This window comes from Hydra vulgaris, chromosome 12 (assembly GCF_038396675.1).
Source record: "Hydra vulgaris chromosome 12, alternate assembly HydraT2T_AEP".
NCBI lineage: Eukaryota > Metazoa > Cnidaria > Hydrozoa > Anthoathecata > Hydridae > Hydra > Hydra vulgaris.
The window spans coordinates 66,982,501-66,997,339 of NC_088931.1; the positions used below are offsets into that span (position 1 = coordinate 66,982,501).

Below are 14,839 nucleotides of genomic sequence, written 5' to 3' on the forward strand. Positions count from 1 at the left end.
AATATAGAACCGATTACATCACCTTCAGCCAAAAGAAGAAAAGTTATTAAATGCAGAAAGTGTAAAAAAAGTAATTACATTCAGACATGATGTCATGCAAAAATCCAAATTGCAATACTTGGCTCTGCAATAAAACATGTTAGCCAAAAAAATTTGTAATGGGTTCAGATTTTATTGTTATTTTATTATTTCTGTATGCTATATAAATAAAATATAACATATGTCTGTATGCTATATAAAAAATATATAAATATATGCATATATATTATATTGATTGGTTTTAACAGAATTTTTGCCAAAACCAATCTTTTTTTTATTTTTTTATTTTTCATATTTCAAATAGATAATAATAAATGTGCTTTTTGGTACTTTTTATCTTAATAAAAAAAAAAGTTTAAAAATTTTTAAAAATAACAAAGTTGTTTGACTTTTATTGTTCAGTGATTGGTTTGAATGATTTTAATTAGCAGTGATCTAAAATGTGAAAAAAATCTCACATTTTAGATCTCTACTAATTAAAATCATTTAAAAAATTGCTAATTACTTAATGTTTAGCTTTTTAAAAATCATAAACTCTGTTTTTATTACTGAACTCAATAGATGTTATTCAATAAAAAATAATTATATTGATCTTGAACTGTGACATAAAATCTTATTATATTTTTACTATTTTTTTTATTATTTATTAAAAATTATGATTTCAACTTTATTATTTTAACTTTTTTATAAATCATCAGATAAAACTAGAAAATGAAAGTACGAGATAATTATTTTAAAAAAAAACTGCCAATCACAACAGTCTAAAAGAATTTAGCGATGATCAAATATTTTATATAAAAGAAATTGTGAAATAAGATATAAAATACTTTTATATTGTATTAAAATCTAAATCAATATTTTCTTATAAACTAAATGCTTGTAACTTTTTCTTGTACAAAATATACAAAATTCAGTCAAAAAGTCAAAAGAAGTTCAAAAATAAAAACTAACTTAAACTTTTTATAGTTATTTTAAAACAAAACAAAAAAACTCTAATAACTTAATAAATATAATAATTAAAATATATAATTTTTATTATTATATTTATTATAAATTGATTAATTTTTAACTCAAACATTTAATTTTTTAAATAAATAACTCCTCAAACTTTTCCCCTCAACAAAAATCAATTTTAACGTTTCATACAATGAGCAAATAGCTTTAGCAAAATTTTTAATTGGTTGATTTTTAAATTACTGCACAAATTAAGAAATATTTCCAGATGTTGCAATTCGTGATCACTTAATTCGAGCATTATATGTATATATTTAAAATCCTATTATAAAAAAAAAGTCCAAACGTGCAATTAGTGATTTTAAATTTAGCTATAAATTAATTAATTTATTTATTGCAGTTTAATGCAAAAACTTAAAGAAAGTAAATAAAAAAGATTTTAAAAAATGATAATCAAAGTTACTAAGAACAGTTTAAAGAAAAAATGTTCTTAGTTAAGTGCAGCAACTATTATATATTATGATATTATTACTAAAAAAATGTAATAAATATCTTTGCTAAAAAAACAATGAAGTAAGAACTTTATGAAAAAAATAATTTTTACCACCATTAAAATGAAAGAATTCTAAAGTAAACAATTAATAGATAGAGTTTATGTCATACAAAATATTTTTTAGCGAAGTGAATTAAAGTAGCATACTGTAAACAATAAAAGTATTTAAAACACATTTTCAAAATTTAAATGATTTTATGAAATTTTAGTAAATTTTTCAAGTTACATCCTGATTATTTGTCAAATTATATTTTGCAAAACTCTTTTTAGTTTAAAGTCAGGGCAAAAAATTGCTGACTTCATTTTTTCTAATTTTGAGGGCTGTATATAAATATATATCTACTATAGCATATATAAATCAGCAACTGCTTAATATTTTTATTTATCTTTATAGTATACAGCTTTTTCAAAAAAAGTAAAAACAAAGAATAATGAAAAAAAAAAGATTGCTTATCTAAAGCCTTTTTTTATCATTTTTTTTTTCTTAATTTAAATTAAACTGCACACAATAGCCTAATAATGACCATCTTGCCAGAGCATTTTTGTGTGCTGGCATTAAATTTAAAACGAAGGAGAATGTAAAGGTGGTCCAAAAAACAACAATTTTGAAATATATCTGCTTGTACCCCTTCCCCTAATATTAACTATAACTTACACAGATACACATATAATAATAAAATCTATATACTTATATATAGTATACATTTATATATAATAAATAAATATATACTTTTTTTTTTAGTTTTATTTAGGTGCCCCAAGAAGTCCTTACGGTCTTATCACAGAGCACCGCGGATGAGCATTTAATAGGAAGTTCACACCTCTTTCCTAACCAATGTCACAAAACTTGCCCAGAGATGGGGCTTGAACCATGAATCCTTGGTTTCTGAGGCAAGTGCGGTACCACTGCGCCACGGCTGCTATATATATATATCAAACCTTCCTGGGAAGCACGTGCAGTTGCACGCCTTGTTTGTCCACGTTTAAAGTATTTTTTTTAAAACAAACTAACCACAGCAGTTAGCATCTTTTTAACTTATAAAGCATTTCAATAATTTGTGACAAAAAGCTAAACTTATCTACTAAGAAAAAATAAAACAATCCTAAAAAAAGGAAACAAAATTGTTACGAAATATCAAGTTTAAATAAATAAACTAGAAAATTTAATAATTAAAAAAAGTAAATAAAAATATTTTTTTTTATAAAATTTTTATAACTTTTGTATTCTTTTTTTTAGAGTTGCTGTTGAAAAAAACTTTTATAACAATTTAACAACAATTGAATGATTTGATATGCAATTTATATGTCTATAAAATTAAGAAACAAATTTGCTATGTATGCTAGAACTATAAAAAGTTTTGCTAATTTTTTCTTTCTTACGTTTATTACGTTTATTTGTTTTTACATCTCTTCGCTTTTAAAACAGTTTTTGCTATATTTGACGTTTTTTCTCAATACTTATATAATAGGAAAATAAGTAAATAAATTGTTATTTATTTGTAAAAAATATTATTTGATTAATAAATTTTGTTAATGATAAAATAAGTTAAATAAAAGAATATCATAGTTTCTTTAATAAATGTATTTACCGGATTTGATGCATGTCTGAAATTGTATCTTTTATATTGCCCAATTTTCAATGTTTTTACGAATTACTAGAGATTATGAACATAACGATTGCACTGTTTAAAAAAATGAATTTAAAAACCGGTAAAAAAAGGTTTAAATAGGCTCCTAAAAATTTTATTAAGTCCACAAAATTTTGCAGCATCATTTCATTTTTTTACATGAAAAAACTTGTTCAAAAAAAAATATTTTTTTTTTACAAATAAATGGTAATAAAGTTTCTAGCTTTCCTGTGCATTGATAAAAATAGTAATGATTAGCAATGATATTTAAAAAACAAACTTAAAAATTGTCCGTGTTTCTTAATCTAAAACTTAATCCAAAACATATTGAAAGTAAGGAAATTAACATTAAAACTTTCTGACACGGTAGCATTTCTAAGATCTTAGATAGAGTTAAGATTTCTGTAAAAAGTATCTACAGTTATTTTGTTGATGTTGAATGTTTTGATATATGCTTTCCTTTATAGTAGTGGAAAATAACAAACGCCTAAAAAATAAGAAAACAAAAAGAGTAAAACATTTAGGTAAACTATTTTTTTGACAATAATTTTTTTTTTTAATATTAATTTTTTTTAGCTTATTTTATTTAGATTTTCTATTTTCGCTTCTTTTTTCTATTTTGGTTCTTTTCTTCAAGTATTGCTGTTTATTTCTCTAGTTTCTTATTGTTTTGTTTTACTGAAAATTCTTGAAATGCTTGCTATATAAAAACGTGGTCAAGTTGTTTAAAAAAAATAGTCGCACACCTTGTATGGACATACAAGGTGTGCGACCGCACGCGTTTCCCGGGAAGGCTTAATATATATGTATGTATGTATGTGTATATATATATATATATATATATATTTATATATATATATATATAAATATGTGTATATATATATATATATCTATATATATATATATATATATATATATATATATATATCTATATATATATATATATATATATATATATATATATATATATATATATATGTATATATATACATACATACATATATATTAAAAATTTAAAATTTTTAAAATTTTATAGAATTAAAATTTTTTTGAATAAAAAATATTTTAAGGGGTCCTTCAAGACCCTCGAATATTGAATGGGTCCCTAATATTTTCAAAAAAAAATTTTCAAAAATATGTCAACCTAGTACTCAAATAAAGCGAAATTATATAAAAATTTCAAAAATAATATAGATTTCAAATATAGAATTGTTATTTTTGGTTTTATTACATGAAAAATTACGTTTTTTAACAAAAAACAAAAAAATGCATTTTTTATGTATTTTTATGATAATTTTGATAAATAAGTAAACTGTAATAACACGTATCTTGAAAATTTATTTTACAGGCAATTTTTCTATAGTAAACAACAGGTGAATACTTCAAAACTATTGATTATACTTCTAAGCTAGTAATCAATTAACTTAACTGCGTTACAGTTAACAAATTAAACAATAATTACCTGAAATGAACCAGCTGGTTAATATTGTCACATGTTTTCAATGTAAACAATTCATGATATGTGGTGTTAGAAATTAGTTCTGCCAACTAACAAGATACAGGAAACAAATTTACCTAATTTAAACACTTTTCCTGGTATTATTTAACATAAATGTTGTTAGAATCAGGTGTAGAATTGGCCATAGTTTCTTATTCACTACTTAACTCAAAACAGCCAAATTTTGAGATACGTGGTGTTGTAGTTTAACCATTGATATGTATACATACATATATATATATATATATATATATATATATATATATATCAGAGGTGTACACTGGATTTTTAGATGTTTGAGTTTGGACACTTACAGGCATTGTGCAAACTCCAAACTTTTGTATGTTAATGCTCAAGTCAAATGAGAATGTTTTGCAAAGAATAGCAGTGATTGGAGCTTGGGAACAAAAAACCCTAATTTTTGGACCCAACCAGCTCTTAACATGGGAGCAAGAGTTTATAAAATATTTTCTCTACTATTTTTATCTAAATTTATATTTATCAATAAATTTCAAATTTCATGTGATAATTTCTTATTGTTCAGTTTTTATGACCATTTCAAGTTTTAACCCCCTCAATTTCAGGGGGTTCTAAACTTTGCAGGGTCATAAAAACTGAACACTAAAAAATTATTGCATGAAATTTATTGATGAATAAAAATTTAGATAAAAATAGTATAGCAAATAATTTATAAACTCGTTGCTCTCGTATTAAGGGCCAGATGGGCCCAAAAATTAGAGTTTTTTTGTTCCCAACCTCTAAGCACCGCAATTCTTTGCAAAACACCCTCATTTGATATGAGCATGAACATACAAAATATAGTGCAACTCGGGACATATTTATATAGTGTAGCCTGGAACAATCCCACACACTTTTTTGCTTTTTTTTTTTCTCTTTCTTGCAGAAGTGCCCATATATATATACATATATATATATATATATATATATATATATATATATATATATATATATATATATATATATATATATATATATATATATATATATATATATATATATATATATATATATATATATATATATAATAATAATAATAATAATAATAATAATAAATTTAACATTCTATGTAGTAACTCCATACACTTTTTCAACACACAGAAATTATAACAATTTACACACATTTTAAATTCTTCTAAAAAATTAGACAATTACTAAATTTGATTCATTTATTTTATGTTAATTTATCCAATTTAATTAAAATAAAAACAATAATGATATAATGACTTTTGCTTTCATAATTTAGATAATATTTTTCCTGAATGCTTAGGAAATTCCATCTGGATTTAAAAATTATCAAAGTATTATTTTCAAAGTTAACAGAAAAAGAATGCATTAAACTTACTACAAAAAATGTTAAATTTATTATATATATATATATATATATATATATATATATATATATATATATATATATATATATATATATATATATATATATATAAACGGGCAATTCTGCAAGAAAGAGAAAAAAAAAAGCAAAAAAGCTATGAAACACAAACTTAAGTCTATAACTCTTTTTTATAACTATTTTAAATATTTCAAAGCAAAAAATTATTTAAAAAAAATTATTTTATCATGCCATATCATGGTTTTACAGTTGTAAGGGTAGAATAAACGTGTAGCGTTAAAAATATTATTGTATATCCATAATTAAGAAGTTTGATAATGCTATAGTGCATTTTTTAAACTTAATATAATATTTCTTACATCATTGATTGTGTTGTTTTATTTGTTGTTTTAAACATTAATTTTTTTTTTGGTTTTTTTTTTTTGGTTTTTTTTTTGGTTTTTTTTTTTTTGGTTTTTGTTTTAAACATTAATTTTTTAATATGACCCTACGACAAAAAAAATATAAAAATACTTATAATACTTTAAGTAAAAACAATGAAACTCAGCATATAATAGCATCAATATGTGCTAAATACACACACCAAATGCTTTTTTTTTTACCATGCCATTTAGTCTGACAAAGTTGTTTAGTTCAGAATTGCTAAAAGTAATCGTTACGACCGTCATGCTACATGGAGTTAATTTTTGAAAAACATTTTAGAATTAAAACTATTCTGTAACTTTTACATACTAAATTATATGATAATATTTCACATTTCTAGAAAGTTTCAAGTCATTTCCATTTTCGGTTCATTTTTAATAGCTTAAAGAGTGTCAAATATTACGACCACCACTCTCATATATATCCTGTTTTATATAGGATACTTTATTATATATCTATATAATTGTATATAATTATAAATGTAGGATTACCTATATATATATATATATATATATATATATATATATATATATATATATATATATATATATATATATATATATATATATATATATATATATATATATATATATATATAATATATATACATATATATATATATATATATATATATATATATATATATATATATATATATATATATATATATATATAGATATATATAGATATATATATATACATATATATATATATACATACATATATATATACATATATATATATATATATGTGTGTGTGTGTGTGTATATATTTATAGGTAATCCTACAGTTAAGTGGCCTAAAATTGTTTAATTTTTCGTTTTTAAAAAATAGAGAAGGGTGTGAAAATGCATTTCAATAAAATAATAATAATAAATGATAATAATAATTATTTATAATGATCATTTTTATATTTACAATAATAATAGTTATTATTTATCATAAAAAATTAACAATAATAATTATAAAATTTATAATAAATATTTATGTTATTAAACTGCTCAACTTTTTTTTGGTTACTTTATTCCATACAGCATTTTAGAAAAAGAATAATAGCAACAAAAAAAAAGGTTGCTGCTCCATCCAAATCCTTAGTTGATGTTGTGGCACTCCTTTGCATTTTCTAGCTATTTTTAAGTCAATGTATGTATTAAAAGCTCCAAGCAACAGGCTAAACACTTAATTTAAGATATATATATATATATATATATATATATATATATATATATATATATATATATATATATATATATATATATATATATAACATTTGTAAAAAGACGATAAACAAAGCTAAACATTAAACCAAAACATAGACTTAACTTTAGAAGGCTTTAAAATTGAATAGATAATAAAAAATGGTCCTTTTATATCAATCAATAATTTTGCATAAAAAAAAATCATATGCCATCAGTCGAATTGTTATTTTTGATTAAAAAAACACAAAACATAGGCAATTTGTATTACATTTATTTCCTTTCTTAGCTACACATTATCTTGATTGCTTTTATGAAAATAAGATATTATAGTGCTTTTAAAACCCGTCTCGATCATATTATATTAGTAATATTGTAAATAACATGAAAGCAATAATGCAGGATATTGGTAATAGTTATAAAGTCTAATTTAGAATAAAAAAAGAATACTTGGCAATAGTCAGTCCAGCATTATAATAATAATATGAATCCGAAGATTATGGGAACGTTTAACCCCAAAAAAATGGAAAAAACAACAACATAGAAATAGATTTAAATTAGAATTTGTTTTTTATTTTCTGAATTTAATGGTCATGTCCATGAAATTCTAAACATTTTAATCACCAATATCACAAATATTATTTTTCTGGAACAAGGATATACCTTTTTTTTGTGAAAACCCATATATAAGTTTTCCAGTAGGAAAATAGCTTCGTGTTCTGTTAAACACACGCACAACATGGCGAGCTAAAACCATGCCACCTAGCTAAGGAAGTAACCTTCGTATAAAGCTCTCTTCCTTAAACACGGCTACCCACTTACGGTTTTATAATACTCTAAGGGCCGCAAATGTTTTCTTTCTATAAGTCTTGACAGCGACCCGAAAAAGTAGGAGTAGATATTCAGACACACAACATTCTCTTACTCAATTCATTCACTCAATTCAACATACGTTGACAGTCAGATCTGTTACTGATCTTAAGCAATACGATGTTGTGTGCAATCGACTAAAGTATTTAAACCTTTATAATAACATCAGGGGCCGATTAAGGATACCTGGGGCCAGAGGCGCAAAAATCATTTGGGGGCCATTTTGACTAAAGAAAAAGTGAAAAGCATGTAGCATTTAATAATTCAGTCATTTAAAAATTTAAGTGACATTTTCTGGATTTTTGTCAGGCAAATTGTTCAACCAATGAGTGTATTCTGGTTACCTCACTTTCAATCCACATCAAAGAAAGCACGTCGAGCCCCTCTTGATTAGTTGTAGTTTTTATATACATTCATTTTTTATACATTTTAATTGCAAAAACCTTCTTTCTCCTGTACAATTTGCCACCATTAGGTTGAGGTAAATTCTAAAAGCTTCTGCAACATTCGGAAAAGTTTCTACTAAACAATCATTGAGCAAAATATGGTGCATCAACAACTCCTTGCTTGTTTTTGTTCACCAGAGTTCATTTGTGTGACTGCGTAAGACCAAATTGAACCATTTCCTCTTCCAGGCTGACTTCAATTTCATTGGAGTAATGTGCTGCCAAAGTATCACAATATTTTATCACTTCCATACGAGTCAATGTTTGCAAATTGTTTTTGAACCCAAATCTGCTGAGTCATCTGAATATGCGGCAGATATGTGAGTCAACGTTGCTTTTAACTAATCAATAAAAAACTTCTTCAGAAGTACCTTCATTGAACTGCTGCTTTCTTTTTCTGATTCTTATGACTTCTTTTTTATATACTTCACATTAGGACAACTCTTTTCCATACTTCTCAAATTTATTTAATTTTGTCGAATATCTCAACGATTAAACATACTCAGACAATGAATGCAACAAACTAACAGTTTTATTCAAATCTAAAGTGATACCTTGTAAAGCTAGACTTCTTTTATTGAATCTTTGCAGTATCGTGTCCCAAAAGACAATCAAAGTACCAGTTTCCGATTCATCAAAACGTTTTGCTAGTCCAAGCGCCATTTGTCGAGTTTTACTTTTTGTGAGTTCATCAGTTGCAATGGCATCTAGAGCAGATTGAGTATTCTTGTAACCCTTCCGCAAAGCACTTGTTGCATCAACATGTGCTGATCAACGTGTGTCTTATAGGCGCTGGTGTCTTGTCATTTGGCTAGCGCTTTTGTCAGGATTGTCCATTGATAAGTGAAGACACTAAAGAATGTGTAGATCCGTTACATAATATCAAATAAAACCAACTGCTGCAATACAGCAACCAACAGCATTTTTGCCAACTAAATTTAATGAATGAGCAAAGAAAGGTGTGTCAATAGCATATCCACAAACACATAAAGTATGAGCTTTAACACCAATGGTGTTAAGGCTCATGTTTTCAATATTTCAAGCAAATTTCAACTCTCAACTAAGTCAACTCATCAAAAATTGTTCTTGTTTTCTTGTTCTTTCCTATGGCATATGATTTTAAATACTAAAAAAACGTGCTTTTTCAAAAAGTGTGTTAATAAATTTTTGGGGCCAGTAAATTCGGGGGCCAGAGGCACGTGCCTCAATTGCCTCAGTTATAATCCGCCACTGAATAACTGCTGGTATTTTGATTTGAGTTTTTATTTTTTTTACATAATTAAATATTTAAAAAATTTAGTTACTTTGACAACCATGGTTTTAAATAATTTATTTATTTTACTTTATGTACTTTTTCTTTAAAATTGGTTGAAAAATCTTTAAAAAATTCTAGCTGTTTTTGTCACAAGATTAAAAAAATTAAAAACGATTCAAACTTTAGTTAGCACGTAAATACTATAACTTACATTAAGATATAACGTAAAGAATGTGGAGCTTGTAATCAAAGTTGATATGATGCGTTATCTATATATTTTTCTGAATTAGGGTAGATTAAGGTTAAATGAGCACCTTAAGCGAAAATTGGAATATTTTCAAAAATAATTATGCTGGATCCAAAACTTTTGCAAATAAACAATTATTTGGATCCCTACTTATGATCTACTGATGTTTTTTTTAAAAACAGAGAGGTTTAAAAAAGTAGCAAAAGTGCTCATATTACCCAGACCACTTGATAATATGAGCATTTTAAATTATTTCCAAAAAATAACATTAAATAAAAAAATACCAACCTGACAATCAGAACTAATTTATGGAATATAATGATTCGTTATAAGCAAAACGTATCATCAAAAGATCAAATTTAAAACCACTTTTTGTTGAAACAATTCTACTGTTTTGCGCAACAACAAAAAAAAAGTTCTTTATTGTTTTAATTTTATTAACTCAAACCTTCGAGCGATAAAAATTCAAATTTTTTGAATTTAAATTACAGAAAAATATTTAGTATTAATAAAATATTAAAATTTTTATAATGTTTGTTTTTATTCAAAAAACAGTTAAAACCACTGCTTTTATTAAGTTAAAACCACTAATTAAATTAAAACAATTAAAACCACTAATGAAAAACACTGGGTAATCTGAGCATGTTCATTAGGGTTATGACTTTTTTTCAACCTGATGCTCCTGTACTGTAGTTTGATGAACTTTTACCTAAAATTTTAATGGCGGGGTGAACTTTTTTCAAAAGATATGCAAATAACAGTTCGTTTCGTGCTTTTTAGGTAAAAGTTCATCAAATTACAGTACAGGAGCATCGGGTTGAAAAAAAGTCATAACCCTAATGTTCATATTACACAAAAATGACATCTTTAAATAAAGTCAAAACTAAATGTTTCTATGCATTGTTTTTCAAACAAAAATGGATTGGATTTTTAGCTAACATATTTTTCTTTATGAAAAAATTAACTTCATTATTTTAGCACCAAAATTTCGCGCCACAGAATTATTCATTTGTGATGATACCATTTTAACAACGCAAAAAGTTTAACAGCGTTTTAAATTAAGTGATAGTCGCCAATTACTGCATATAAATTTACGCTAATTGTACCGATTTCTGTTATCGCCACATAAAGTTGATTCAAAAAATACAAAGCAACTTTAACTTCACTGCTTACATCTAAGAAATCTTTAAGTATGCTCATATTACCAAGGTGCTCATATTACCCAAATCTACCCTGATCTGAAAATCAAGAAAGTTCGCTTTCCAATAAAATGTTTTTTTACTATTTTAATTATTTTAAATTTGTTCTCTACATTAACTTAAGAGTTAATAGTAATGTTATGAAATTTAATGATAATTTTAACTTAATAATAATTTCATCTTAATAATAATCATTTTTAACTTAATAATAACTTTAAAAAAAGTAAAAATTAAAGAATGATTGATGAAGTGGATTGTGCAACATTTTTTTGATATTTTTAAAAAATTTTTACTTTATATCTTGTACAGATTTTTACTTTTTAGGGAAACGATAATTTCTCTTGCTATCAATCTCCAAGGCTTGGTAATGAGATATGTTTTTATCTTGACTGAGCCGTCTGTATTTATCTTAAGTACGTTTCAGTATGTTGTTTTTACTCAATAAAACATCGTAACTAATTTTATTCTACTTAAATAATTATAAAAGTATAATATTTTTGTATGATTAATCTGCGTATTTATTTATTTATTTTTTCAATTCGTAAGATAAAAAATATTATTTATATTAAAAATCATTTTAAAATAGGTAAGATAAAGCTTTTTAAAAAAAAACGTAGCGAAACTTTTAAAAGCCTTTTTTTGAAAATATCAGACAGTCAGTGAAAGCGATTTTAAGTTTGCTTAAATTTTTGATATATTGATCAAAATATAGAGTAAACCTGTCGGAGAAAATAAATTTAAAAATGTTTCGTTCACTCGGAATCCGAGTTTAAAAAATAAGAATTTTTTTTAATTTTTAAGAAATTTAGCATAGCTAAAAAGTACAAAAACATTCACTCACACTAGTGGAAGTAGGTTCAAGCCAAAAAAAATGTTCTAGGGTCATGTCATACTTTTTTGGGGTTGTGTTGATATCTACATTCAGAATATAACACTTTTGAAAATTTTTGTCAGGGGTCTAAGATAATAAATACGTTTTTGAAAAAACACTAAAGTGCAAAATTTTTACTTATATGTGCTATAAATATTTTACTCAACCATAAGTTTTTTCAAGATTATCACAAACTTTAAAAATAAGTCTCAAAATATTTACAATAAACAGAGCGTTTATTTGATAATACGTTCTCATATCAATAATAGTTACCGAGTTATTGGACAAATTGTAAAAATAAATATTTTGAGAAACATTTTAAAATAATTTTACACTGTGATGTGAAAAAACCATATTGATACCTTGTGTAAGGTCTTTATAAGGTTGTTTGAAAATTATAGATTATTTTTATTTTAAATTAAGTTTAATTATTTACTTTGACATATGAAACGATATTGAGATTTTTGAGTATAATATATTTTCATACATGTGAATGACAAATAAAAGATAAAAGTGAAATAAAAGGTTTATAATAGTATATGCGAGCCTTAAATGTCTCCAAATAAATTTAAAAATGTGCATGTCTACTATTTTAAACAATAACTGATCTCCACAGTTTTGATTATGATAATTAGAGCTTTGTGTTCTCGCTCATAGAACTATTTGAAGTCATAAAGAACGGTTTCAGAAGCTTACTCAGATCAAAAACCAAGATTTTTTCTAGGGGTTTGTTACCGATTAACAGGATTAGACTAGCGAGGGAGGTTGGCGGGATTTCTCCGCCAGACCCTTGCTATGTCTGAAGGTCCAGGGCCTCACTATAAATCAAGATACACAAATAAAATAAACAAAAATACAAGTTAATAATAGCTAATTATTGTTAACATCCACCAATTTTGAAAGACAATATACTAAATATGGTTATTTCAACGATTAAAGTATGAAATGTTTAATAAAATATACAAAGACATCGTAAAGCAGCTTTATATTATTATTTCTTAGTGGTAGAGTAAACTATCTTGAATAATAATAAAAAGTTAATTTTTATCGAGTCATGTGTATAAACTTTATATAAGCCCAGGTCCCTGCAGAGGTTAAAAATGTACTGGCCCCTCTCCTTATGATGATTATTTTATTAAGACATTCAGAACGTAATAATAATTATAATAATAAGCGCTGGCTTATAAGAAGCCAGTGCTTCCCAACCAGAGAGGTTCAAAAATATTTAATGGGGCTGGAGATTTTTGTTATCCAAAATATTATTATTTCTTATACTTCAGTAATTTGTATTTATAAAAAATATATAGTCAAATACAGTTGGAGTTCAGCTTTAAATACGGTAAAATGGTTAATCTAAAAAATTTCTCATTTTCCAATAAAAAAAATTTTTTAATTTTTTTATATATAATTTAAAAAAATTTATATTATAATAAAATAAAATATATAACATATTATAAAACTATAATTAAATTTTTTGATTTTTAATTTTGTGTTAATGGCTATGTTCTTTAAACAATAAAATACAAATCGTGTTTGGTTACCATAACCATAAATTTATTTTGGCTATCGTGAGGAAAATAAAGTGGTGCGACGCGGCATTTTAGAATTACTATATTTTTAAAATCTTGCATATGGACTTGTTTTTTTAAACGTGTCGAATAAATTGATGGACGGAGTGCATGTTCAAAGATATAGAAATCTCCTATACCCTTTTAACAAAAAACTATGTGATTAAGGATTTAACTTATTTTTGCCTAATTTTTTGCTACCATAAGAGCCCCATCTATGTCTTCCTTTGTTTTCTTTGCATTATTTAGTACTGTAAATTCACACATTACTTCCCTAATTTTTCAGGTACAACATCAAACTCGGATTTAAGAACATTTTAAAATGTTTCTATGTTTTCCAGAAGCTTTGAACACTGTCCTCCCTTAAACTGGCTACTGTGCAATTTTTGGCTTACCAAACCCTATTGCTTTATTTCACATATTCATGGAAACTGATGTTTCTGTTTTGGACAGCATTTTTTGTACCTATGTTATTTAAACAACTTGTATTTCTCCAAAATAGGTGAAGCCTAATTGGAAAATGGGTTTCCGAAACAGGTGTATCATCTGGTAGATCTAGCAACGGATTTTAGACACAATTCTTGAAGGCTACAGCAGAAAGTTTAATTTTCTTCCGTAAGTTTCATTAGCTCTTTTGTACTGTTCTGCATTATCTCTAATTATATCAAATGTCCTTAAAAAAAACCTAAATTAAAATTTCCTGCATTTCCTGCTTTGATAGTT

The 14,839-nt window shown here is 25.0% G+C and overlaps 1 protein-coding gene across 1 annotated transcript in view; it reads right to left on the reverse strand.

Moving 5' to 3' along the window:
- The window catches only part of LOC101239600 (uncharacterized), a 44,118-nt gene extending 35,610 nt beyond the window's left edge, over window positions 1–8,508 (reverse strand). The window contains exon 1 of the mRNA XM_065814200.1: window positions 8,324–8,508. Within this exon, the coding sequence (XP_065670272.1) occupies window positions 8,324–8,417 (94 nt within the window). The 5' untranslated portion in view covers window positions 8,418–8,508. The remainder of the gene's footprint in view (window positions 1–8,323) is intronic.
- Window positions 8,509–14,839: the final 6,331 nt, after the last annotated feature.